Raw genomic sequence first — 27,602 nt, forward strand, 5'->3', positions numbered from 1 at the left:
ATCAAACACTTCCCTGCTTTTAAAAAGAGTTGTATATCTTACACTGATGTCTCCCTTCATCTACTTTTCTGTAAGGTATGTAAGTGTAAGATATGACAAAATAATAATTTATAAATTATCAGGGGTTCTTGAGGGAATGGGGAGGGAGGGGGAAAATAAGGAAGCTGATACCAAGGGCTCAGGTAGAAAACAAATGTTTTGAGAATGACGAGGGAAACAAATGTACACATGTGCTTGACACAGTGAAAGTATGTATGTATTGTGATGAGTTGTATGAGCTCCCAATAAAATGATTAGATAAAAAAATTGTATATACACATTTGTTCCTCAAATTCTTTCACCCTCACCACCCCTTCATCCCCTACAATAATGGTTTTTAATCTAATGTGCATATGAATCACTTGGGGGATCTTGTAAAGTGTTTTTGGATTCAGTAGGCCCCCAAAGGGGCTGCAAATTATTTTTTACAAGCTTCCAGATGATGTCCCTGCTATTGGTATAGAGATAGATAGATAGATAGATAGATAGATAGATAGATAGATAGATAGATAGAGGAGGGGGGTGTGGGAAAGAGAAATCAAGTCTTGACTGAGCAGCTGTGTTGGGTGTCCTTTAAGGAATACTTTAACCTTCATGGTCTAGGATAGATTTCTTAGGTAGTTTAAAGAGAATTATGTTAGGAATGGAAGAGCCAAAATTCTACTTTTGTGCTATGATTTTACCAGGCATTTGTTAACCATGTGAATTACCTAGTAAAAAGGTAGGAGAGATTAGAGATAGGGAAATGAAATAACAAAATTTTAAGAAGCATTTATTTATTAATAAGTATAGTAACCATGTTTAGTATTATTACATAAATTTTAAAAACATAGAGGGCAAACTAGAAATAAAATTGAAGGCATGGGATTGGAATTAGAAGCATTGGTGAGTAATAATTTAAAATACATTTACATATAAATGTAGCAATAGGTATATATATATTTGTGTTAATTTAAACTATACAAGGATAAGTTAAAGTTTTGCTAAGAATCATAGAAACCTTTATTAAAACAAAAATATTGAAATATTAAGCTATTGTTTCTGAACATGTCCTCTGTATAGAGCTATACACTTCTGAAGGTGGTGTTTCTGTTTCTCCGACGCTTCCCCAAAGAGTTCTGTGATCTCTGATGTATGGCAATTTTGGCCTCCTTGAAGGACTCATTTCATTCCTTTGAAATGTCTTTTGGCTTTGGGGGAAAACTAAGTCTGAACGAGCTAGATAGGGCTGTAGGTGGAGAAGGTAAAGTTTTCCAATGAAGTTCTTGTATATGTACAAGTTTGAGTGACACAGTGTATGTGTGTGTGGATTGTGATAAGAGCCTCTAGTAAAATGATTAAAAAAAATAGAAATCTTGTAGGACAGTCCCTGCTATCATCGAAGAGTGAGCCAAGTGTATTGTCATGAAGAGAAAAAAAATTCCTCAGGTCATCTTTCCTGGCTTTCCCCCACAAATAGTCTTCTTTAGAGCTTCTTCTAGTAAATCTGTGTGGTTCATCCTGTGTTCTTCCAGGAAATCTATCAGGATTAAACCTTCGGAAGCTCCCCAAACAGTCACCATACCCTGCTGAGCTGCTGTCTCTGCCTTGAATTAATTGGCCCCGCAGATCACCTCAGAAGCCCCTGTTTTGATTAGAACAATTGTTAAAGGCACGCTAATGATACTCAAACCAGGGTGTTCTGAGAGAACAATGTAACCTCTGATCAGGAAGACATGGTTAAGTGTGTTTTGTTGGATTAACCCTGTGTGAATAGGGACACTAGTAGCAATGCTGCATGACTTGCTCTTTTGCAGGCGGTCCCTGGGCTATGAGAGTCACGCTCCGAAGCCCTTCGTTCAGTTGAATTTATACATAAGTTAGAATGGTTAGGGATGACTGATATTTAAAACCAATCAAATGTTTGTTTTAGTATATAGTATACCTTTATGTGCATAAAAATATTAAGGAAACAGATACATGAAAACTTTTACATTTAACATAATTGTATAGTAACAGTAATGCTTTTATGTGCACCAAGTAGCATCTTCTTATTATTATGAAATAGATATGTACATCAAAAATTTAATATAATAAGTTTAATAATCTATCATTATGGGGTTTAGCTCATAACTCTGGATTGCATGTAAGGCAGACCCTCATTACCTGGGGACTGCCTGTGTGTATTTATACACAAGGGGGGCCTCAAAAATTTCGTGCAAAGATTGAATTAAAAGATAATGCTTCTTATCAACTAGAAAGAAAACCAACAAAGATACAGAAGAACTAAGCAACACAATCATCTTGATCTCAACATATACAGAATATTCACCCATGTGCTAGTTACATAATCTGGTATCAATTTGATACTATTATGAGTGAAGGGATGGGGTTTTAGCCTGTCAATCAGGTTGCAACTTGACCTCATTTGGAGACACTACGGATATAAATAGCTCATTGGAGGCCAGACACTCTCTCTTTGCTTCTTCTTCCTGCTGACAAGCCACATGGAGCTATGCTGATGGAGCTAGAGCCCTGGAGCTGGAGGAGCCAAGTGGAGACCCACACCAGCGCTGAGATGCTTCTACTGCCACTGGATCCACTACACTTCCACCCACTGGCCTGTGATCCTCCTGCAAAGGGACTGTTGCATGATTGTGTGACTCTAAAGAGGAATTTATAGACTGGTATCAGACATAAGGGCTAATATTGGACTTATGGACTGGGCTGGGATGTTTTCTTAATAAACAATTACTTCTTTGATATAAAGCTCTTACACACACATACACACACAATGCTTTCCCAACACCCCCCCCCCCCCAACTTTGAAGCCCCCTTCTTATTTTGATTTCACAGCATTGCCTGCTGAGAGGGCAGTAAAACTCTAGCAACAATGCACACATGAAATACTAAAATCTTGATTTCCAAATACTATCCTAGAATCAAAGGAACCAGGGCTCTTTGGAAAATGGGCTAATTATAGGGTTGGGGCATTGAGAGTATAAGATGAGATAGAGGTTTCTGTTGCTTCTGAAAGTAAGAAAAGACTAAAAGGTGGTGGAAAACTGTCAGATGGTAATACAGGAGTCAACTTGAAGTGATATCCACCGCTAATCCTCATATAGTTTGAGCAGCAAAATAAGTAAGGAGCTTTTAACCCATGGAGTAAAGTAAGAGCCCATGAGTCCATCGTGATAAAAGTAAATGAGTAACTGAATGGGGTAAAAGTCAAGTTTCTGGGCAGTGAGTTGTTTAATGTGGTTCTTAGAGCCAAAGTCTGTAACTCTCACTGAAGAACCTTTTCCTACATGGGTCCAGTAAGAAGGTGGGGTGTGGGGAATACTGATAGGATTCACCTATGAGTAATAGGGAACAGGATTCCCTGGAAGGAATGCCATCTGCTCTGTATAAAATGAGTTCTCTGAGCGTAAGGGGGCAGAGTTCTCATTACCAGTGAGAGCCAGGAGTGGAATGTATTCTCTGGATCTGAGTTCTCTCCGTTCATTGAGCCAACCTCCTGGATCCAGAAGACCTCTGTGGCATCAGAGCAATAGCCACAGAACTTGGAACAGAGTGGTGGACTTCTCAACCCATGGAATAAGTAAACCTGAGTACTTTTGGGCAGCAGGGTGGCTTGAGGAGTAGGATGCCCCTAGGCACTTGATTAGGGAAGTTGGGCTTGCCTTACCCATGGAAGTGGAGCTGAGGGCCTTTGGGCTCAGGCTTACTACAGTGTGTTTTGGGGGTGGGGTGCCTCTGGGCCCTTAGTTCAGGGAGCTGGATTTGCTGACCCAGCTTGACCTTGAGTTTGAGCAGAGTGCCTTTAGGCTGAGGCATATAACAGAGTGGTATGCCCCTTTGCACATTTATTAACAGACTTGAAAGAACTTTGTAATGTGTCCTGGTAAACAAGTCTTTCCTGAGCATTTCTCATACAACTCTTATCACAATCCATACATATACATACATCAATTGTATAAAGCACATCCGTACATTCTTTGCCCTAATCATTTTCAAAGCATTTGCTCTCCACTTAAGCCCTTTGCATCAGGTCCTCTTTTTTTCCCCCTCCCTCCCCACTCCCGCCTCCCTCATGAGCCCTTGATAATTTATAGATTGTTATTTTGTCATATCTTGCCCTATCCGGAGTCTCCCTCAACCGCCTCCCCCTCCCCCCGTTCTCTGCCGTCCATCTCCCAGGGAGGAGGTCACATGTGATCCTTGTAATCAGTTCCCCCTTTCGAACCCACTCACCCTCCACTCTCCCAGCATCGCCCCTCACACCCCTGGTCCTGAAGGTATCATCCACCCTGGCTGGATTCCCTGTGCCTCCAGCTCCCATATGCACCAGTGTACAACCTCTGCCCTATCCAGTCCTGCAAGGTAGAATTCGGATCATGGTAGTTGGGAGGAGGAAGCATCCAGGATCTGGGGGAAAGCTGTGTTCTTCATCGGTACTACATTGCACCCTGACTGACCCATCTCCTCTCCTAAACCCCTCTATGAGGGGATCTCCAGTGGCCGACAAATGGGCCCTGGGTCTCCACTCTGCACTTCCCCCTTCATTCACTATGTTGTGTGTGTGTGTATATATATATACACACACAAACATGCATATATATATATACACACCACATATATGCATATATATATATACACCATATATATATACATACACACATATTCTGTTGGGTTTTTTTTGCATGATGCCTTATACCTGGTCCCTTTGGCACCTCGTGATCGCACTGGCTGGTGTGCTTCTTCCATGTGGGCTTTATTGCTTCTGAGCTAGATGGCCGCTTGTTCACCTTCAAGCCTTTAAGACCCCAGACACTATCTCTTTCGATAGCCGGCCACCATCACCTTTCTTTGCCACATTTGCTTATGCACCAGTTTGTCTTCGGCGATCGTGTCATGGAGGTGTGCAGCCAATGATATGATTTTTTGTTCTTTGATGCCTGATGACTGATCCCTTCGGGACCACGCGATCATACAGGCTGGTGTGTTCGTCCATGTGGGCTTTGTTGCTTCTGAGCTAGATGGCCACTTGTTTATCTTCAAGCCTTTAAGACCCCAGACACTATCTCTTTCGATAGCCGGGCACCATCAGCTTTCTTCACCACATTTACTTGTTCACCCGCTTTGGCTTCAGCAGTTGTATCGGGAGAGTGAGCATCATAGAGTGCCAATTTAATAAAAGAAAGTATTCATGCATTGAGGGAGTGCTTGAGTAGAGGCCCAAGGTCCTTCCGCCACCTTAATACTAAACCTATAAATATAGACACATAGATCTATTTCCCCATCCTCATATATATATTTGCATGTACATGTCTTTGTCTAGACCTCCAGAAATGCCCCTTGGCTCCTAGCACTTCCCACCATCTCCTTTAACTTTACTCCTACCCTACTACCATGCTCCGTCCCCACCTGGGCTACAGCTGTACCTCTTCTCTATGCAACCTTACCCTTGGTCATTCCACACCAGGCCTGCCACTCCCCCCTCACTACCATTTAGGGTCCCATGTTGTTCCCTTGTCCCTGTGTTTGTTAACACCACTTCCTTACCCCCTACCTCCCCCCACCCCAAGTCCCCCCGGAACTGTCGGTCCCATTGTTTTTCCTCCAGATAGTTCATCCAGCCTGTCCTATTCAGACAGACCTGTGGAGACACTAACATGCACGAAAACAAGACAGAGGAAAACAAAGCAACAGTATACAACCAGACAACAAAACAGCAAAAACAAACTACTGGCAAAGAACAAAACAAAACACTTCACGAAAGAAAAGCTTGTAGTTAGTTCAAGGATCGTTTGTTGACCCTTAGGAGTGTTTTCCAGTCCAGTCTGTTGGGGCACCACGCCCTGGCCCCAACGTCCACTTTCAGCATTCCCTGGGGACCTTGCCACTCCATTCCCTTGCTGTTCCGCTGCACTCCCCCAGTGATTTGCCTCGGTGTGGTGGGATCAGGTCAGGTGCAATTCCCACACTGTGTCTCCGGTGCTGTCCCCTGTATCTCCCTTAGTCACTGAGGGGCATCATTTCTCATAGTGGGGCCAGCCATGTTGTTCTCTCTGTGGACTGGCTGCTCTACTCAGGAACATCATCCTCACGGCCTGGTGGGCCAGGCTGTGTTCCACTCACTCCTCCTCCCCCTTCATCTGCTCCCGTGTGCTCTGATCAGATATGTCCATCTCCTGGAGCTGCAGAATCAATGTCATCCTTTGAAACAAATTCTTCTCGGGGTACTTCTTAAACCTTTTTATCATAATTTTTGTCTTGAGTTCTGTGTAGCCATCCCATTGGATAGTAGAATCTAGAGAATTCTGTTAGGGAACACCAACACAACACAAAGCTGTTCCTTGAAATAGAATACTAAGGAAAACATATATTAGGCATGATAGATTAGAACTTCCTAGGAGTTCTGGTGGCATAGGGATTGCAAATTGTTTTGCTGATTGTAAGGTCTGCAGTTTGAAGCCACCAGCCCCTCTGTGGGAGAAAGACAAAGCTATCCACTCCTGGACGAAGTTAGAATCTCTGTAACCCAAAAGGGAAGTCTTACCTTGACCGGTAAGGTCATTGTGAGTCAGAATGGACTTGATAGCAGTGAGTTTTGAGTGGCACTTGATAACGGGGAACTTAGTGAATCTAAATAAGGCTGATGGGTGGAAGACCAGAATGATGAGCAACAGGATGTGGGTGAATTGGCAGAGCAACTCTCACTAAATACTACATCAGATACAAAGGGAAAAATAGTTCCACTGTCATGCAGAAATGTGGCCGACACCAACTGGACTATATGATCAAGGCTAACATCCCTCATGAGAAAGGTAGATATAGTATATTTTCACTTTTAATTGTGAATTGGGTGAAGATTTACAGAGCAGGTCAGTTTTCTATTCAAAAATTCACATATACTTTGTTTCATTTCAGACTGCAATCCCTACAATGTAATCTCATGTATCACACACTTTCTCCCTGTTACTTTCCCATTCCATCCTCTTTCCTTCCCCTCCTGAACATTTTCCTCAGGTAAATGCTGACCTCTTGATTTTGAGTATTTGGTTATTTTGAGGATGGGACCTCTCTAGTGTTACTGGTCCCCTCATATAGACCTGTCTATTGTTTGCTGAAAATTGGACACCAAGATCTGAAGAAGGGTTGCTAAAGACCAGAGTCTTGTGGATTCTGCTCGCCTGTAGCCAACCAGTAAGCCTGGTGTTTATGATTTTGAGTTTGCTCTCCTTCTCCGCCCACTCTGTCCCAGGACCTTCCAATAGCCCTTTTAGAGCAGTTAGTAGTAGTAACCAGGCATGGTCTAGTTCTTCTGGTCTTAGCTTGATGTTTTCGAGGTCCAGTAGTCCAATGGCTAATTATTTCCATGCATCTTTGATTTCAATTTTTCCAACAGATATGGATTTTTAGATGCCTGCTCACAAGCATTTAAAGCTCTAGTCGCTCCTCACCAAAGTTGCATGTAGAACATTGTTTTATTAGACTGTGCTATGCCAGTTGATCTTGGGGTCCACTGAGACATTGTCCTGATCCCTCAGACCCTCATTTCTTCAATATGTTTGATTCTGTCTGCAATGTTTGCATAATATTGCCCCCATTTGTTTTACCACATTGGTGAATATATCCGCAAAGATAAATACTCATATAAAATATATCCTGTCAAACCTGTATATGAACCTTGTCAAAACCTCGTATATTTGCCTAACTCTCCACACCTACAGTTTGTGTATCTATCTATGCATCCACTTGCCCATCACCATTATTGCAAGTGTGTGAATATAACAATAGTTAGAATTGTTGCCTTTAACTCTCACACTCTTCCCAGCATATTCTCCTGCCTGCATAATTCTTACTGACCTCTCCCTCATTGCCTTCACAGTCACCCAAATTAATGTGTATATACTCTGTAATTAGTTTACCTTTCCTTCCCTTGTCACTTCTGGTAACCATCAAAAACATGTTTTAGTGTGAGCATCCTGCCCAACTAAGTAGTTCATTAGAAACCTTAACAGTTTACAGCTCAGGATCAGAAATGGTCAGGACAGCCGCTAAGTTATTTCCACGGGTATTCTTCTGGTCCGCAGCCATGGGGCTCCTTGCCTTGTTTTGGCAATGTTTTAAAGCTCGGGGAGCACTGCTGACAAATGCTTCAAGTCTACTTCGCTTCATTTAAGTAAGCCTCAGTCTGAAGGCACTCAACTATAGCTCTATGGGTCAGCAAACCTAGCTCCCCTAATTGCAAACTTCACTCAGGGCTCCTTCTTGATGGTGGTGAGATCTCCCTGCTTCCAAAATGGCTCATTTTATATCCAACAGCGTGACAAAATGAGCCAGTTCCCCACGTTCAAGTTTTGACAATCGCAATCATTCTGTTAGCAATCACTCACAAGTGAATCATCTAATCGATCACTCTCCTAATCTATCACTCTCCTTCTCTTACCCACAACCAGCAGGAAAAAAGTCATCTCGTGAGAGTTATAAACACTGCGACTAGAAGAGCCATATTAAATAATTCGCTATAACACACACACACGCTGTCCACACCCATATGGCATTAATACAGCTGTTCTCAACCTGTGGGTCGCAACCCCTTGGGGTGTGTGTGTGCCGAACGACCCTTTCACAGGAGTTGCCTAATACATCCGGCATATCAGATATTTACATTATGATTCATAGCAGTAACACACTTACAGTTATGAAGTAGCAACGAAAATAATTTTATGGTGGGAGGTCACCATAAAATTATTAAAGGGTTGCGGCATTAGGAAGGTTGAGAACCACTGCATCAATGGTTCTGGGGTAGAATCTTTCCTATCATGAGGAAGGCCTGGGTTCAATTCTCAACAGTGTGTCTCATACACAGCTACTGCCTGTGAGAGGCTAAACAGATTTCAGCAAACCTTCCAAACTAAGCCAAGGAAGAAAGGAGTGGCAAGCTACTTTAGGAAATCAGCCAATAAAGATCCTATGGATTACAGTGGACCAGTTCTCAGTTGATCATGGGGTTGGTGCTGGACAACTCAGGGTTTCATGGTTTTTGGAGCCCCCCATGAGTCAGAACTGACTGAATGGCAGCTAACCAGCCAGTAATTGGAGTTGATTATGACTCATGGTGCTCAGTCACTTTATAAATTACACCTGGATTTTCTAATTCATTGCAACAGCCATACAGATACAATCAGGGGTTTATTAAGGAAGTTAACAGGTTACAGTTTACATGATAAATGTTTAGGATACAATTAATTGTTTAATCAGGACAATTTCTTCTCTCTCTGGTGCTCACAGCCTCTTGGCCTATGCCTTGCTCAAGCAGTGTTCCAAAGCTCTTTTATTAGGGCTGCCAACAAAGGCCCAGAGGGCATGCAATTCTACCATAAGTTTCAGCCCGAAGACATTCAGCTTCAGTTCTATGGGTCTGCAAATCTAGCTCCTCCAATTAAGTGCGGGAGTTACTGCCAGCCAGCCTTCTGCCTCAAAGCACTTAACTTTATTTGGTGCTCTGGTTTCTGGTTCTGCTGTTTCTTTGGTGTTACAGTTGTCTCCTGCATCCAGGAGGTTCAATGTGCAGGGATCTTAGGTTCAAGGATGCCATCGCTCCCCTCTGGCTCTTCTCTTTTGCTGGCACTGAGATTTTTCTCAATTGCTTCTGAGATGGCTCTTTTTATACCCATCAGAATGGCATTCACTTCTTAACCCTGTTAAGTCACTCACAGCTGTATCATATAAGCCAATCATTGTCTTCTGAAACCCATCATGAACCCCAAAAGGTCATTTGGTGTAGTAACAAATGCTATGGCTAGAAGAGCCATATTAAACCATTCACTGCTTTGCACACAATTACCCTGTGCTCCGTGAAAATGTTTTCTTGACTTTTTGTAATACTGGTCTCCTATAATATTTGTCCTATTTTGACTGATTTCATTCAGCGTAATGTCCTCTAGGATGTTTCACGGATTCATCATTGTTCTCTAGCATGTGTGTGTACTGCAATGTTTACCCAGACTTACATTGATGGGCATCTAGATTGCTTCTATCTTTTTGGGACTGTGAACAGGGCTGCATATAAATTGGTGTGCATATAAATCTGTTTATTTCAAGGGTTTTAATTCTCTAGGATATATATATCAAGTAGAAGGATTGCTTGGTCATACGATATTTCTATTTCTAAGTTTTTAAGGAGATACCATACTATTTTTCACAGTGGTCACACACCATTTTATATTTCCACCAGTAGTGTATGTCAGCATTTGTTTTCTGTTATCTTGAACTGAGCTGTATATCCAGGAGTGAGACGTTATCTCCTTGTTAGGATTTGTATCTCTGTAAGGGCTAATGATTGCAAACATTTCATCATGTTTGTGGGCCCTCTGTCTTTGATTATGGGCTTGTTCACTTCATTTGGGATTGGACATATCTGTCCAGTTTTTCATTGGTCATCTTTTTGTTGCAATACTGAAGTTTTCTATAGCTCTGAGAAATTAGGTCCTTGTCCAATATGCTATTGCCATTTGCACACTCTATCTGGGTTCTCTCTTTATTATTTGGGTGAAATTTTTTATGTCAATGTTGAATTTTCGGGAAGTGCTCATCATCTAGTTTTTTTTCTGTTGGTATGTTTTGTGTTATGATTGATAGTGTATTTGTGTCACCTACTAGCACCCCCAAGCTTGTTTCTAAGTTTTGTTCATGTTACATCAAAATGAAGCAGCATCTCCACTTCATTTTGTGGTATGAGAGACAGATGCTGTTTCATTTTTCTGCAAATAGATATATGGTTTTTCTAGCACTGTTTGTTAAAATGTATCTCTCTTATTTAATGCCTTTTAGTCCTGTGTCCAAGATTAGTTGTCTATGAAACAAACAAAAAAAGCCTTTGATTTGATGCCGACTGATTGTGACCGTAGATCAGTAGTTAACCTTCCTAATGCCATGCTCCTGTCATTTTGCTACTGTTATTAATCTGGAGACCCCTGTAAAAGGGTCATTTGATCCTCCAAAGGGATCACAGTCCACAGGTTGAGAACCGCTGCCATAGGTGGATGGATTTACTTTGGGTTCTCAATTTTTGTTCCATTGGTCTGTGTCTGCCATTATACCAGTACCAGGCGGTTTTTGACTCCCTTGGCTGTGTAGTACGTTTTTTAGATGGCGAAGTGTGTGACTACTTTGTTCTTCCATTATTTTAAAATTTCATTTGTTGACGAACTTGTTGAAGCCCTTTTCATATGGTACCCAATTCTAGAATATTAAGATGTTGACGTGCTTTCATAGGGATAATAAACACACATTTTTAACCTTGTCTTTCAGAAAGCCGAAGTTGATGGTAGTTTAAGTGATAGCCACGTATCTCCACCAGCTAAACGCACTTTGAAACAGCCTGATTCTGTTAGCAAAGACAAATCAAAATCACGAAGTACTGGTCAGCGAGAGGAATGGAACATATCAACTGGACAGTCCAGGTTAGAAGAGAGAACTCATTGACTGTTTTCATGAATTATGTGATTTGATTCTGGGATGTCATTAATGCTAATTTTTCTAACATGTTAAAAAACCCACTGGTGTCTACAAATCCTTTAATATAAATAAGTTGCATTAAATTTATTTGATGATTTTTGTATGTAATTTGTTTTCTTCAAATGTGCAAAAATGTATTTGCTTCCTGAAGAAATGTACAGTAATAGAAGCTATTAATAATAAGCATTTTAATATGTCTTAAATACACACATATATTTATAGTCCTGAAAATGCAAATAAAAACATAGGATCAGAGCTATTTCATTTGAAATGAAAATCTCCCCAATCTAAAATTATTGAATATTCTATTGGAGTTGATACACTGAAATAAAGTTACAGTCAGATTAATTTTTAAGGCAGTTTTTTTTTGTTTTCAACTGAAAGTTTCTCTGCCTCTTTTTCAGTTTATACATGGACAATTTAATATTACTATCTTCAAAGTAAACAATTTAATATAAGTAGGAAGAGGCTTGTAAAAATTTGTGAAAAAAAGGAATTAAGAGATATGGAGTATTTCCAGAAACATTTTGAAATCCCCTAGTACGCAGAATAAATTTTAATCAGAATTCTGTTGATATCAGAATTTTCAGCTTCTGTTTTGATTTTATATGTATGTACAAACATTCTCATTACTCTTATGTTTTCATGAAAAAATTCTTTGGTGACAAACAATTTAGAATTTTTAATGGATGTCATTAAATGAATAGAAAAATGAAATACTTGAAGATTAATTTACTAATTTACAACTAATTTTTAGTGAAATTATACTGGGGATATTGAATGGAACTGCCTTTGCTCTTAATAAAAGAAGATTGAGTGTTCATATCTAAATGTTTTGGGACTATTCCCTCTAGTATAAAATCTCTCAAATCTCTCCTTTAATTCACAAGAAACTGAAAAATCTAAAACAGGAAGAAGTTGGAGTTGAGCTTCAGATTTTTCCTATACACTTGACAAGCTTTAAAAATTAGTCTTTTTTTTGAGTTGTTCTGTACTTAGTGCAACATGTTCCATAAGAGGTGCCACTTAATTTTAAGTATTTTTATTTTACATTGACAACTAAATAGAAAATACATGAGTCATGCTGCTTTTCCTTTCCCACACGCAGTCTTCTGTGAGATGAAACAGGTTCAGGTCATTATAATGACGTTATTTAAAATGATTGCTGCCATTTAATTTACACTCGTAGACTTTTGATCTACCCTGTTTTGCTCTGTACCTCGTATTTATTAAATGAGTGAACCAGGTTTCATTTTCTAAATACATGTTCTAGATGTTCTTTCACTGTTAATTGAAGGTATTTTACATTATTCAAGTCTGAGTATCAAGTCCACTAGATTTCTCAATCTTGCCCACTTCTAGGACTTTTTGTGCAACTTGATCTTTTTTTAATTTTGAAAAGATTTCAAATGGTAGAGAAGGGGGAATGTAGAAGAAGTCCTTAGATTTTTAAGTACTTTTTAAGGTATGAGGTTCTGGTAACATTTTGAATAAAAACCTTAAAACATTTTTTTTTTAACATTTTATTAGGGGCTCATACAACACTTATCACAATCCATACATAGACATACATCAATTGTATAAAGCACATCTGTACATATTTTGCCCTAATCATTTTCTTTTTTTTTTTTTTTCTTCTTTTACATTTTATTAGGGACTCCAACAACTCTTACCACAATCCATACATATACATACATCAATTGTACAAAGCACACCCATACACTCCCTGTCCCAATCACTCTCAAGGCATTTGCTCTTCACCTAAGCCCCTTGCATCAGGTCCTCCTTTTTTTCCCCCCCTCCCTCCCTTTTCCCCCCTCCCTCATATGCCCTTGGTAATTTATACCTCGTTATTTTGTCATATCTTGCCCTATTCGGGGTCTCCCTTCCCCCCTTCTCTGCTGTCCCTCTCCCAGGGAAGAGGTCACATGTGGCTCCTTGTAATCAGTTCCCCCTTTCCAACCCACTCACCCTCCACTCTCCCAGCATCGTCCCTCACTCCCTTGGTCCTGGAGGTATCATCCACCCTGGATTCCCTGTATCTCCAACCCTCCTATGTACCAGTGTACAGCCTCTGTCCTATCCAGCCCTGCAAGGTAGAATTCGGATCATGGTAGTTGGGGGGAGGAAGCATCCAGGATCTGGGGGAAAGCTGTGTTCTTCATCGATACTACCTCACACCCTAATTAACCCATCTCCTCTCCTAAGCCCCTCTATGAGGGGATCTCCATTGGCTGACACTTGGGCCTTGGGTCTCCACTCTGCACTTCCCCCTTCATTTAATATAATATATATATACACATACATATATACATATACACATAAATACACATACATACACACACTTATATCTTTTTTTTTTTTTTTGCATGATGCCTTATACCTGGTCCCTTGGGCACCTCGTGATCGCACTGGCCGGTGTGCTTCTTCCATGTGGGCTTATTTGCTTCTGAGCGAGATGGCCGCTTGTTCACCTTAAAAACCTTAAAACATTTTTACCAATACATTTATTGATTTTGCTTTGCCAGAGGATTGTTGTAAAACATTTCAAACTAAGTTGTTTTTGGTAAACTAGGAATGTGAGCAAGTGCTAAACTATTATATTAGCATTAGAATATTTTTGTGTTTCAAATAACCTGTAAACAAAACACTATTTGACCTATGAGATTCCAAAGAATTGAATTTTCAGAAAAACTTATAATTATGAAAAGATTTATGTGAAGGCTTTTATTTGTTTTTATGCCTAAAACCCAAGAATCTTATTTTCTTTATTTTGGTAATTCAAGCTTTATATACCTTGTTTGTAAAATTATTGACATTCTTTTAAAAATTGTTAAAAAATGATTGTAGATAATTCATCTACATGATGAATTATCTGTGAAAAATAATCCTAAAGGACTTTAGAAACACTACTAAACTCTTGGAAAAATTACTCTTAATTAGTGACATCCTTCCTTTAAAAACTATTATTGGATGAAGGTAGAGGTAAAAGTGGTATAGAACTTCTGAGTTTTCATAAGTGAACTGAGATAGATCATGAGTTTTCTTTTGTGTGTGGTGTTGTCTATAACTGAATCCCTAAATGTATTCAACATACTTTTAATGTCTGATATTTAAAAAAATTAATCATTAAAATTCCTTAGTATATATTCTTTATCTAGTAGGTAGAAATTATAAAAATATACATGATAACCTCAGTAGATTTGTATCTCATGAAGAACAAATATTTTGAGTGCAGAATCCCACTTTATCAGCTTTTGTCTACTGACATTTATTTTAGGCATTAGAAATTCATTTCGTCTGAGGGCTGTGTGTGTGTGTGTGTGTGTGGGCAGCCTGAAGAATACGGCGCGCACAGAATATTCTTGCATAGTAGAAAGGCATGCTCTAAGATACCAAAAAGCGACCCCACCATCATTGAGTGGATTCCCGCTTAAAGCCATCCAACAGAACAGAGTCAGCTGGACAGGGGTAGTGAGACTGGGCAGAAGTGGGTGTCCCACCAATTTTGGACTACTCTTGAGGCATAAGAGAACTGGAAATGAGAGTGCTTGGGTAACTTTCAGAACTAGGGCATTTTCTACCTTAAGGTTCAGAACCCTCATAAATCATTAAGTGCTTTTGGGTCTTTGTGAGAAAGGGAGCGTGAATGCTCATTTTTAAGTCTGATTTTGCATTGGTTGCACACCTCCTATCTATTAAAATTGTGCAACATTTTAACGTAGCAACAATAGAACAAAGTGAATATTACTTTGAGTTGTAAAATTCAGCAACAGGTAGACAGGGAAAATCTCCTGCCACTCTCCTCAAAATAAGAACAAAGATGCCTTATTTAGCATAAAAATTTTATTGGAGGATTTATTTGAGTAGTGAACTGACTGGTTTCATTTTAAGTGAATGACTTGGGGACACAGACTTACAAAGACTTTTCAGGCAGATATGTTGTTTTATGAGGGAGCTTCACAAAATGTGGGGTAACATTCCATTTTTTCAGGGAATTTTTGAAGATACTTAACTTACATAGTCAGGCTAACCCTCAAAATTGTATTCTTTTTATAGATTTCTATCAAGTATTTCATGTTCTTTTAAAGTATTTCTTTGAAATAAAAGAAACAATAAAGGTGGTGACAGCCAAAGAAAAGCCAAGGAAACGTTTTCTTGAGAGCGGACAAAAAACGTATTGTGCATTTTTCAGTAACAATGCTGATGCTCAGAAAAGTTTTAGCCTTTTTTTTTAAAGAATGATTTGTAGGGTCTACATGTTAGCCTTTTGTATTTTTTTGGAGACATAAAAACGTAAGCATTTGGTTTTGCAAACAGTCAAACTTTACCGTAATCTTGTGATTTTAGAGAATTCTAGATATTCAAAATGTAATTATTAAAGTTAATGTATAACTTTCTAGTGTCCAGCTCAGTAGTTCTCAACCTTCCTAATGCCATGACCCTTTCATACAGTTCCTCATGTTGTGGGGACTCCCCCCCCCCAACCATAAAATTATTTTCGTTGCTGCGTCATCACTGTCATTTTGCTACTGGTATGAATGGGTGGGTGACCCCTGTGAAAGGGTTGTTCAGTCTCCAAAGGGGTTGCGACCCACAGGATGAGAACCAGTTGCCTAGCAAATTTTATTATCCTGTCATAGTCAAAATCTGAGAATCATGTTAAAAATGAAATGCTGTCTAAGCCAGAAAGGTGGTATATTAGGACAAAGTCATTTGCTATGTTGCTTTGTGGGTGGATGAGAAAGGGGCTATAGTTTTTGTTGGGGGAGTGGGGACTGGGACAGTGAGGGCACAGGCTGAATGTGCACAGTGTGAGCTTTTGTTTATATCCTAAATTACCTCAATTATTATATATATATGTTTAATATAAAGGGGGTGTTGCTAGAGTAAGCAAAAATGTTACAATGATTTTAAACACTGTTGTGAACCACATAGTAGAACAAAAATAATTGTATATACATACACTGCTTTCTGACTGTCCTTTTTTTTGGCTTAAAAAATCTTTATAAATAATAATATAAATAATAATGGCTGGGGTACTTCAGGTATATTTTTGTAAATTTATCCTGACAGCACTTTTATTATACTAATTAATTTTTCAAAAGATTCTAATTTTGCTAAAGGACTCTATGATTTTTTTCTTCTTCAGTTTTTATGTTTTAATGACTATTACAATATCTTAGTGGCTTACATTTATTTTCTGCCATCAAAAAGGGAGTCTTATGAAATGATTATTTTGAGAAATCAACTTTTTTTTCATTTCAATAAAATATTTTTATGAAACTACTACAATATGAAAAATATTTTGACTAAATTACATTTATCTTCTCATGCTTTTTTCCCTTTTAGAATGTATTTTAACATTAATTTGTCATTGTTTGAATTCTATTTTGTTAACCAAATCAGTAGTCTGTGGCCATTACCACTTAGGATAACAGTTAATTTTATGATGCATGTTAGACTTAAAGAGTTCTCATTGAAATTTTAATTTATAGAGTCAATTATAGTGAAGTCAGTGTTTAGTCTGTTATTTTTATGAAAATAACTTTGTGAAAGTAATTTTTATGAAAATAGCTTTTATGACATAGTGAAATGACTTAATTGGCTAGTATGTTTTGTAAATCTTAGAGTAAAAACTTATCTCTTCTTAACGGTAGTATTAAACTAATAACATAAGGGATTAAATGATTTCAGCAATATTGCATTTCTTTTAAAAAATGAATGTTGATGTGTTTGCATATTAAATATAACTGTGTTCTAGGTTAACTTCTCAGCCCGGTGCTACATTACCAAACGGACATAGTAGCTTATGTGAGTATTCTGTTATGAATTGATTAGTATTAAAACAATTATAATGGTGTTAGGGTAAGCATTTAAAGTGGGGGAAATAGAATAATTTAATAGTATGCTTAGCATGCAGTTGAAGATGGCTGAATTTCAATCATAATATAAAATGCAAATTATTGAACTTTAAGGTAATAGTCCTATTATTAAATTATGGCAGAATTTAAAACAGCTATACAAATTTTAGATAAATGAATATAAAAGCAACATAAGTGGTTATATTCAACTTTTTGTAGTATTTTAAGACACTTATTAACTTTTATTTTTTCTTTTTGTACTGTACACTTTGAAATGGAAACATTTTCTCTTACAGCCCTTCGAAGCCATCCCCTTCGTGGAGAAAAAAAGGGTGATGGGGACCTTTCTTGTATAAATGGTGACATGGAAGTCAGAAAAAGTTGCCGTTCCAGAAAAAACAGATTTGAAAGTGTGAATCAGAGTTTGTTATTTGATCAACTAGTAAATAGGTATGAATGCTTTACTTAAGAAATCTCACTTAATGAGTTCACTAAAAATTTTAAAAATTGGAATATTCATTCATATTAAGAAGAGTTGTGCAACCATTGCCATAATCAATATTAGATCATTTTTTTCTTTCTTATTGTTATCTCCTATTTCCTCCCTAGCCTTACTTGCCATGTCCCTGAGTAATTGCTAATTATAGATTTACCTCTCCTGGATTTCATATACAGAAAAACCTATAGCTCCAAATCAAGAAATAAAAGCCCCAACAAAGTAAATGACAGAGAAAAACTTCAATCAAAAAGAAAGCAGAAAATACTACAAGTGGGTCAAAAGGGAGGAGATCAAATAATAAGATGTTACATTTTAACCTAACTGCATCCGCCATAATGGACATTGCATTGCTCTCTGACAGCAAGGTTATTCCCATCCCTGGACTACTGTCTGGACGACCGTCAGAGAGCACTCATTGAGCCTTCCACTGTACAAACCGAGGGTTCAGAAGTTAAGCTCTGCTACCATTCAGGCATCCAGATTTGGATTTCAGTATTATTTTTTTGTTGTTGTTTTTGCAGAGTTCAGTTTGTTTTATTGAACATGGTACAAAATAGGGTTTAGTCAGAAGACCAAAGCCCATGTCATCATCAGATTCTTCAGATTCTTCTTTCTTGGCTTCCACTTTCTTCTCCTCAGCTGGGGCAGCAGCGGTGGAGGGTGCAGGACCTCCGGCTGGTGCGGCACCAGCAGCTGGGGCAGGGCCACCAGCCCCTACGTTACAGATGAGGCTCCTGATGTTGACGTTGGCCAGGGCCGTGGCAAGCAGGCCGGGCCAGAAGGGCTCCATGTGGACGCTGGCGGCCTTAATGAGGGCGTTGATCTTGTCCTCCGTGATGGTCATCTCGTCGTCATGCAGGATGAGAGTCGAGTAGATACAGGCGAGCTCGGAGACGGAGGCCATGGTGTGGGAGTGCTGGGCTGGAGGCTGCCGGGCGCGGTGCTAGTTGCCGGGTGAAGTGATGGCTCACCCCAACGAGGCCTTAGCTTCCTCGTAAGAACCCAGCACCTAATGGCAACTGAGGAAAGAGCTGGATTTTATTTTTAATACTCCATAGATCACACAATCTGGTATGCTTCCTCTGTGTGAACTTAAGTTGACACCTCACTTACATAGCTGCTGCTTTTAAGAGCCCAGACTCTATTCTTTTTGATGCCAAGCTTTGCTCTCGTACCTATAACTCCATTAGGGTGAGCATAAAGTCATAAGAACTAATTGTTCTTAGTTTAGGGCTACTATTAATTGTGAGCCCAAAGTTCACGCTTATATCTATAGCTTATTATGTGCCCTTGGTTCAATTTAGAGATAGCATTCTCATATTATTGGAGAACATTGTACGTCATTCCCATGGGGCATTCTATTTGATAGTGTAATTAGGTTAGCCAGTGGTATAGAATTTAAAACACTGTTGAGAAAAGAAAATTATATAGGTCAGCCTTTTAGACCGCAATTCATGAATTGTTGACATGTACAGATTAAACACTTAAGTGAGTAGATATTATTGGATAAACATTTTCAGTACCATTCATTCACAATGGCAGAACCATGCCTGCTAGAATAACACATCATACTGAAGGGAAGAGGGCATGAAAATAGTAAATCTATGGTACTCTGAGACCACTATATCTTCAGCACCTGCAAAGAAAGAGATTCAAACCAAAATTCAACGACCACTAATTTAATAATCTTGGGATAGCAGTCATCTGCTTCATCCCACACTAGAGTGTCTCAGTCTTAAGTCCAACTGAGTTTTTCAGTTCCTTAAATCTTCTACAGGTGAGTTTAAGGTAGAGTCCAGTTCATTAGTGGGATTTCCAAATAGAATCTTTTTTTAAAAACATTTTATTAGGGGCTCATACAACTCTTATCACAATCGATACATATACATACATCAGTTATATAAAGCACATCTGTACATTCTTTGCCCTAATCATATTCTTTTTTTTTCTTTTTTTACATTTTATTAGGGGCTCATACAATTCTTATCAAAATCCACACATATACAGACATCAATTATATAAAGCACATCGTACGTTCTTTGCCCTAATCACTCTCAAAGCATTTGCTCTCCACTTAAGCCCTTTGCATCAGGTCCTCTTTTTTTTGTTCCCCCTCCCTCCCCGCTCCCCACTCCCTCATGTGCCCTTGGTAATTTATGCATTGTTATTTTGTCATATCTTACCCTATCCGGAGTCTCCCTTCCCCCCCTTTTCTGGCGTCCATCTCCCAGGGAGGAGGTCACATGTGATCCTTGTAATCAGTTCCCCCTTTCCAACCCACTCAAACCCTCCACTCTCCCAGCATCTCCCCTCACACCCCTGGTCCTGAAGGTCTCGTCCACCCTGGATTCCCTGGGCCTCCAGCTCCCATATGCACCAGTGTACAACCTCTGCCCTATCCAGTCCTGCAAGGTAGAATTCGGATCATGGTAGTTGGGAGGAGGAAGCATCCAGGATCTGGGGGAAAGCTGTGTTCTTCATCGGTACTACATTGCACCCTGACTGACCCATCTCCTCTCCTAAACCCCTCTGTGAGGGGATCTCCAGTGGCCGACAAATGGGCCTTGGGTCTCCACTCTGCACTTCCCCCTTCATTCACTATGGTACACACACACACACACACACACACACACACACACACACATTCTTTTTTTGCCTTATACCTGGTCCCTTTGGCACCTCGTGATCGCACAGGCTGGTGTTTTTCTTCCATGTGGGCTTTATTGCTTCTTCTGAGCTAGATGGCCGCTTGTTCACCTTCAAGCCTTTAAGACCCCAGACACTATCTCTTTCGATAGCCGGGCACCATCAGCTTTCTTCACCATATTTACTTGTTCACCCGCTTTGGCTTCAGCAGTTGTATCGGGAGAGTGAGCATCATAGAGTGCCAATTTAATAAAAGAAAGTATTCATGCATTGAGGGAGTGTTTGAGTAGAGGCCCAAGGTCCTTCCACCACCTTAATACTAAACCTATAAATATAGACACATAGATCTATTTCCCCATCTTCTTATATATATTTGCATGTACATGTCTTTGTCTAGACCTCCATAAATGCCCCTTGACTCTCAGCTCCTTCCTCAATCTCTCTTGACTTTCCTCCTGCCTCACTACCATGCTCCATCCCCACCTGGGTTACAGCTATACCTCTTCTCTATGCAACTTTACCCTTGATCATTCCCCACCAGGCCTGCCACTCCCCACTCACTACCATTTTGGGTCCCATGTTGTTCCCTTGTCCCTGTGTTTGTTAACACCACTTCCTTACCCCCCTACCTCCCCCCCGCCCGTACCTGTCGGTCCCGTTGTTTTTCCTCCAGATAGTTCATCCTCCAAATTGAATCTTAATAGTTTGGCCTGCAAAGAATTTTGTGCACCTCAAAAGGGCAGTCTAATTAGTTGATTTTTAAAAGACCAGTTATATAAATGTGGGGGCTTCAAAAACTTTATGGACAAATTCCATGGTCTTTTAATTCTGTTTTTCTATAACTTTATAAAGCCCCTTCTTATATGTGTGTGTGTGTATATATATATATAAATACACATTGTGGGCAAATATGTGTGTGGTTTTTTGTGGTGTGTGTAATCACTTGAGATTTTGTTTACACAATTATCTTGGAGGTGTTGTAATAGCTTCATGACATTTAACATGAATGATGAAGTCTGTATATATGTATTTTATGTGTATGCATATACAAATAATTTTGCAAGGGGGCTTCACAAGTTAGTGGAAACATTTTTCACATATATGGTTCAATGGTATTGTGTTCATCATGTTCAACTATCAACTATCTTTTCCTAAATTAGGCCATCACCTTTAATAGAAGTACTGCACTTTCTTGCTCCTACCCATTCACTCAGCATAGTTATATTTTTCAAAGTAACTTAAGCACTGATATGACGTTAAACACAACTCTTTGTTTAACTTCTTACTGTGAGTTAGTTGTAGGTTGACAGCACGGATCATCAGTTTTACATTGAACAGTTCATACACATTTTGTTTCAGCTCCTCAATTACTATCCCCTCAATGGACAGTCACTTAGTTTGCTTTGTCTTTGTCTTTTTGTTTCCATTTCTTGTTCTTTCCTAACCATTTGAGCTTTGTCCTGGGTAAGTGCTACCATTTTGACCTTAAATTGTTTATTATTCTGACACAGGGCTGGGTTTAGTCCCAGACCTGAAGGTTGACTGAAGACCGTGGTCTCAGGAGTTCCATCCGTCCCTTTCTGACCAGTACGCTTGGTCTCTTTTTATTACTTTGATTTTTCCCTCCATTTTGTTCTTTCCCTCTCTCCTTTTCAGAGCCGTGGTGGTCTAGGGTTTATAGAAGCCGAGGATAATAAACACAGTTCTTTTAAAGCTTACTTTGAGTTAACAGCGGTTAGCAATGTCTGTAGCTTTTAGTCAGTTCATTAGACTTAGATAGGATTTGTGTAATAACTTAATTTTCATCTCTTTTACGATCTTTTACATAGTTAAGTAATCTAAAAGTAATGTTATTCTCTCCTCACTACTACTCCTTTGATATTTGCTCATTAAACATTTGTGTTTTTGATGATTTTCAGACAATACAAAGTTCCTGCATTGAGATGTAATAAATAGGAGAGGGGGAGGGAGCCCTAGAACTGATAGTGCTTGCCCAGTTTGAAGGCCATATGACCGTGGTGGGTTTTGAAGAGAAAGCTCTAAGAGATGTGGTGGTGATTGTACAACTCCACTCGATATGATTGAACTGTTCAATTTTATGATACGTGAATTATGTACCAATAACACTGTTGGGGGAAAAATGTTAAAAGAATCATTTCTCATTATACAGAATACTTTCTTCACAAAACACATACAACAAATAAATGTGTAAACTTGCACTTTGATATTACTTATACTTAAATATATATATACTACTTATACATTGATGTAATGTATTTAATATTCACTCAAGAAAGATGCAATAACTAGGAGTTTGCATAGTCAAGATTTTGAATTGAATGTTTTCAGGCTGGCTATGTGGGATTGCTTCATTCAGCTTAGTGAATGAGCCTAGCAGAATATTCCGCATTTATACCCATGGAAACTTTGTCTCATAATTCATCATCTTACTTATCCTTAAATATTTCTGGGGAGGTAATCAGTGTAATCCCTATTGGATAAGAGACCAAATTAGGTGGTTACTGTTAGGTGAGAATTAGTTACTGTTTGTTAAGCACTTAGATCAATTTATGGACATACAGTAAATTCCATATCAATATTTGTGGGAAAGATAAATAAAATGTGCTAAAGTGTTAGAATGTATTTTATGGATGCAAGTGTTCAACTCTAGTTTCTAAAAATAACTGTTAAGCCAACCTTATGTTTATTTTAAATATTAAATATTTTACCATTTTAATTACTAAATTAATAGATTTAAGTAAATCTGCTTCAGTAAATCCTTGTTTCCTTGTAACAAGTTATAGTTTTTGTCTTATTCAGTTTTTAAAAACAGTTCCATGTTTTTAATTGGGCATTGTCTTATTAATGCTGGTTTTAAAAGAGATATTTAATTGGAATGTTATATACAGCTACACATCAGAGGATGATTTAATTATGCAAGCCACATTATATCCCATCATTGTCTAAGCCCCATGTCTCTTATATGATTGTAGTACTGCTGAAGCTGTACTACAGGAAATGGATAACATTAATATCAGACGGAATCGTCGATCTGGGGAAGTGGAACGACTTCGAATGTGGACGGACACAGAATTCGTGAGTTTGTTAGCTGTTCCAGCCCTTGCAATGCAGCAGTTGTATTTTATACAGCTGTTTACTCATTTTCAATTTATTTTGGGATTTTATTGCTTGCTTTATTCTTATCTATACCTCCTTTGCCACAACCTACCCTTTTACTGAATATTGCCATCCAGTTGATGCCGACTCATAGTGACCCTAAATGAATGATCTTTGTACTTTCTCAACTTTATTTTGTCTTTCACCATTGCCTTAGTGAAGCAAATCCTGCATGCCCAGTACCTTTTACTTCAGTTATTATTTCTAGACACTGACTGATGGAATTCTACCATTAGTTCAAGGTTTATTTGAAATGCTGCCTCCCTTAACAAGAAGAGCACCACCATCTTTTTGCATTGTTGAGTACTTTATGGCTTTCTTTTTGTTATTTAATTTGTTTTACCTTTTGTTACAATTTCCTGTGACTTGTTTTATTGCCTCCTAGTAGTCTGTGATTTACGTGCAAGGCAGAGTGAGTTTATGGTATTTAATATTTATAAATGTGCATTTCCCCCATGTGTGGCCTTTAGCTTTTTACTGTGTGTTGGGTGAATGTATATGGCCAGATCAATGCCAGGCCGGCTTCTAGCAGCAAGTGACCTTGAATCCCCTCACCCGTGCGGAGCTAACCAGAGCTGGCTGACACAACTAGCAGCAAGTGGCCTTGAATCTCCCCCCCCCCCCCACACACACCTGCAGAGCTGACCAGAGTTGGCTATGTAACCTGTCAGCAGCTTTGCAAGTTTTTTTCTTTCTTTTACTCATGGCCCATTTTGCTCATGGCATGTTTTGTTCACGGCCCATTTGGCTCAGTGCCCGCTTTGTTCTTAGCCCACCGCACTGCACCCGGCACAAATACACCTGGACCCAGGAATACACCTGGAATCAGGAAGACACCTTATTTTCCAGAAGCTGGGACATACCTGTATCTCCCAATCCCTGACTACTTTACCTTTTATGGACTCAAAACAGCCCAGTCACATGTTCTCTGGTCTTATAAGCACCACCCCTGTAGACCAGGGTATGACTACCCCGGCCCAGACACTGGACCGTGGAACTTCACCCACGCTGGGTTTTTCTCCCCAATAAAGCCTGTTTGCTCTAATTTGACTGCTTTGATCTCTGGCTCCTCTCAACTACCTTACAGAAGGTTTACAGGGTAAAACTGTTTTCCAGCCAACAATTGATAAGGATTTTGTTTCATGTTATGTATTGCAGTCCTTCAAAATTTCTTAAGATTTACTTTTTTTATTTTTATAAATCATTTATTTTTTTAATTTATTGGGTGCTCTTGCAGCTCTTATCACATTCTATACATCCAATCACATTTGTACATATGTTGACATCATTTTCAAAACATTGGTATCAGCTCATTTCTATCGCCCCTCCCCCCCCAAATCCCTTGGTAATTTATAAATTATTTTTTTTCATGTCTTACACCAACCACTGTCTCTCTTCACCCACTTTTCTGTTGTTCGTCCTTCTGGGAAGGGGTTATAGTCGATCATTGTGATCGTTCCCTCCTTTGTCCTCCCAACCTTTCCCTTACCCTCCTGATATTGTAATTCTCATTATTGGTCCTGATGGGTATATCTGTCCTGGATGCCCTGTGTTGCAAGTTCTTGTCTGTACCAGTGTACATGCTCTGAATTGGGTTTGTGACGCCGGGGTGGGGCGGGGACAGGAGAGGGTGGCGGGGAGGAAGCATTGAAGAACTAGAGGAAAGTTGTGTTTCTCAGTGCTATACTGCCCCCTGATGGGCTTGTCTCTTCCTTGTGGCCTTTCTGTAAGGAGATGTCCAATTGTCTACAGATGGGTTTTGAGTCTCTACTCTGCCCACCCCTCATTCACATCGAGATGATTTTTTGTTTTGGGTCTTTGATGCCTGATACCTTATCCCTTCGACACCTCATGATCACACAGGCTGGTGAGCTTCTTCCGGGTGGGCTTGGCAAAATAAAACACAAAACAAAATAACAACAATTATAGTAGCAAAAACAACAACAAAATGAAAAGCCTATAAATAGTTCCAGGTCTGTTTGTTGACGTTTATGAATGTTTTCCAGTCAAGTCAGATGGAGTGCCACACCCTGACCCCCAAAGCCTAGTTTTGGTATTCCCCTGGGACTTCATTGTTTTGTTCTCCTTGCTGTTCTATTGCACGCCCTTAGTGTTTCCCCATGATTGGGTACATTTCCCACACTGTGTCTCCAGTGTTGTCCCCCGTAGTGCAATGGGTCAGGGAGGGACATCGTATCTTTTCTTTTGTCCCTCACTGAATTCAAGAAGCTCCATTTAAATGAATTTGTGTTTTTTTCAAACAGAAGGTCAGTAAGTTTGAATGTGGTTATAACCCACTGGTTTAAATATATTGTAGTTTGGAATAAATGCCATGTTAAATATTGAATGGATTTCTTTTTTTAAAAAGGAAAATATGGATATGTATTCAAGAGTGAAGAGGAGAAGAAAGTCACTGCGAAGAAATAGCTATGGGATACAGAATCATCACGAAGTTTCCACTGAAGGTGAAGAAGAAGGTTTGTGAAACACTTTATGAAATAAATACTAGAAAGTTCATGAGAGAAAGGAGAAATATAAATAATACATATGTGATATTGCTAGATGGGTGATTTGTTGTGCCTACATGATATAATCTGAAATTGGTTGTACATCAAACATTGTTACATCGTGTATCTTATAAGCAGCCATTAGTGGTACTTAATTAACTCTTTTGGTGTGGTATTTGCTATGGGTAAATTTGCTTGTTAGTAAGGTCTTATTTGTATTTAGGCATTTTTTAACTGGAAGATTGTTTTGGTATTCATAGCCTCTAAACATCTGATTAATTTTATACCAAGCTTATGGACACCAATGTAAATGATGGAATTTAGAAATAGGGATTACTAATTCTAGTGGAGGGGTAGGGATTACACTGTTTCTTCTATGTCGTCCAGTTTCTCAGCCTAGGAAGCCAGATTGACGTTGTCGGGCTACAGCTGGTCCTGACGGTTAGAAACCGATGATCAGTGCACCGAAAGAATTGTCTTTTGTAGGCGTTCTCATGGGGTTTCAAAATATTTGGTGTATTTTTTAAACTCACGGATTATTTTCCCCAGGAAATTTTACAGTTCCCACTATTTGTGTAGGTTAGATGGGGAAGAATGGGGTTATTTCTTAGATTCTGTATTTGTTATATTATTAGCAAGTTTGGAAAGAACTGGCATTTCGAATGAAAGTATTTTATTGCGAAAATGTTGTTACAACTAGAACCTCTATATTGCTTCCTTTGGACAAAATTCGTATCGGTGAGATAGCTTTATAATGTGATTTTCACGTTTTCATTAACAGAACATCTTTGTAGTTTTCAAAGTAGATAATCCATGTAAAGAATTTACTCACATAATAAATAGTGTGCTACTGTGAAAGCATTTTTTTTAATTTTAACAATTTATTAGGGGCTCATACAATTCTTATCACAGTTCATACATATACATACATCAATTGTATAAAGCACATCTGTACAGTCTTTGCCCTAATCATTTTTTTCTCCTCTTTTCTTTTTTTACATTTTATTAGGGATGTGAAAGCATTTTAAAAAAATGTTTTATTAGGGGTGCATACAACTCTTATTACAATCCATACTTACATCAATTGTGTAAAGCACAATTGTTGTGTAAAGCACAATTGTTGTCTGTCCCCCAGGGTGGAGGTCACATGTAGATCCTTGTAATCGGTTTCCTCTGTGAAAGCATTTAAAAAAAAAAATTTTTTGAAGGTTTAAGAAAACTTAAGCCATGTGCTTGATACAGTTTGTATATGGATTGTTATAAGAGTTGTAAGAGCCCCCAATAAAATGATTTATTAAAATTGAAAAAAAGAAAACTTAAGCCTTTTTTGAGTCAAATAATCTGTGGTATTATTTGAATCAG

The 27,602-nt window shown here is 38.9% G+C and overlaps 1 protein-coding gene and 1 pseudogene across 4 annotated transcripts in view; one reads left to right on the forward strand and one right to left on the reverse strand.

Annotated features, from left to right (window-relative positions):
- The window catches only part of ATAD2B (ATPase family AAA domain containing 2B), a 174,105-nt gene that overhangs the window by 22,271 nt on the left and 124,232 nt on the right, over window positions 1-27,602 (forward strand). For all 4 annotated transcript variants that reach the window (XM_075557052.1, XM_075557054.1, XM_075557056.1 and 1 more), the window contains exons 2-6: window positions 11,341-11,492; window positions 17,312-17,361; window positions 17,708-17,861; window positions 23,550-23,652; window positions 26,102-26,210. In XM_075557052.1, the coding sequence (XP_075413167.1) occupies window positions 11,341-11,492; window positions 17,312-17,361; window positions 17,708-17,861; window positions 23,550-23,652; window positions 26,102-26,210 (568 nt within the window). The remainder of the gene's footprint in view (window positions 1-11,340; window positions 11,493-17,311; window positions 17,362-17,707; window positions 17,862-23,549; window positions 23,653-26,101; window positions 26,211-27,602) is intronic.
- On the reverse strand, window positions 18,362-18,814 carry LOC142454615 (large ribosomal subunit protein P1 pseudogene; annotated as a pseudogene).

Source organism: Tenrec ecaudatus, chromosome 8 (assembly GCF_050624435.1).
Source record: "Tenrec ecaudatus isolate mTenEca1 chromosome 8, mTenEca1.hap1, whole genome shotgun sequence".
Taxonomy (NCBI): domain Eukaryota; kingdom Metazoa; phylum Chordata; class Mammalia; order Afrosoricida; family Tenrecidae; genus Tenrec; species Tenrec ecaudatus.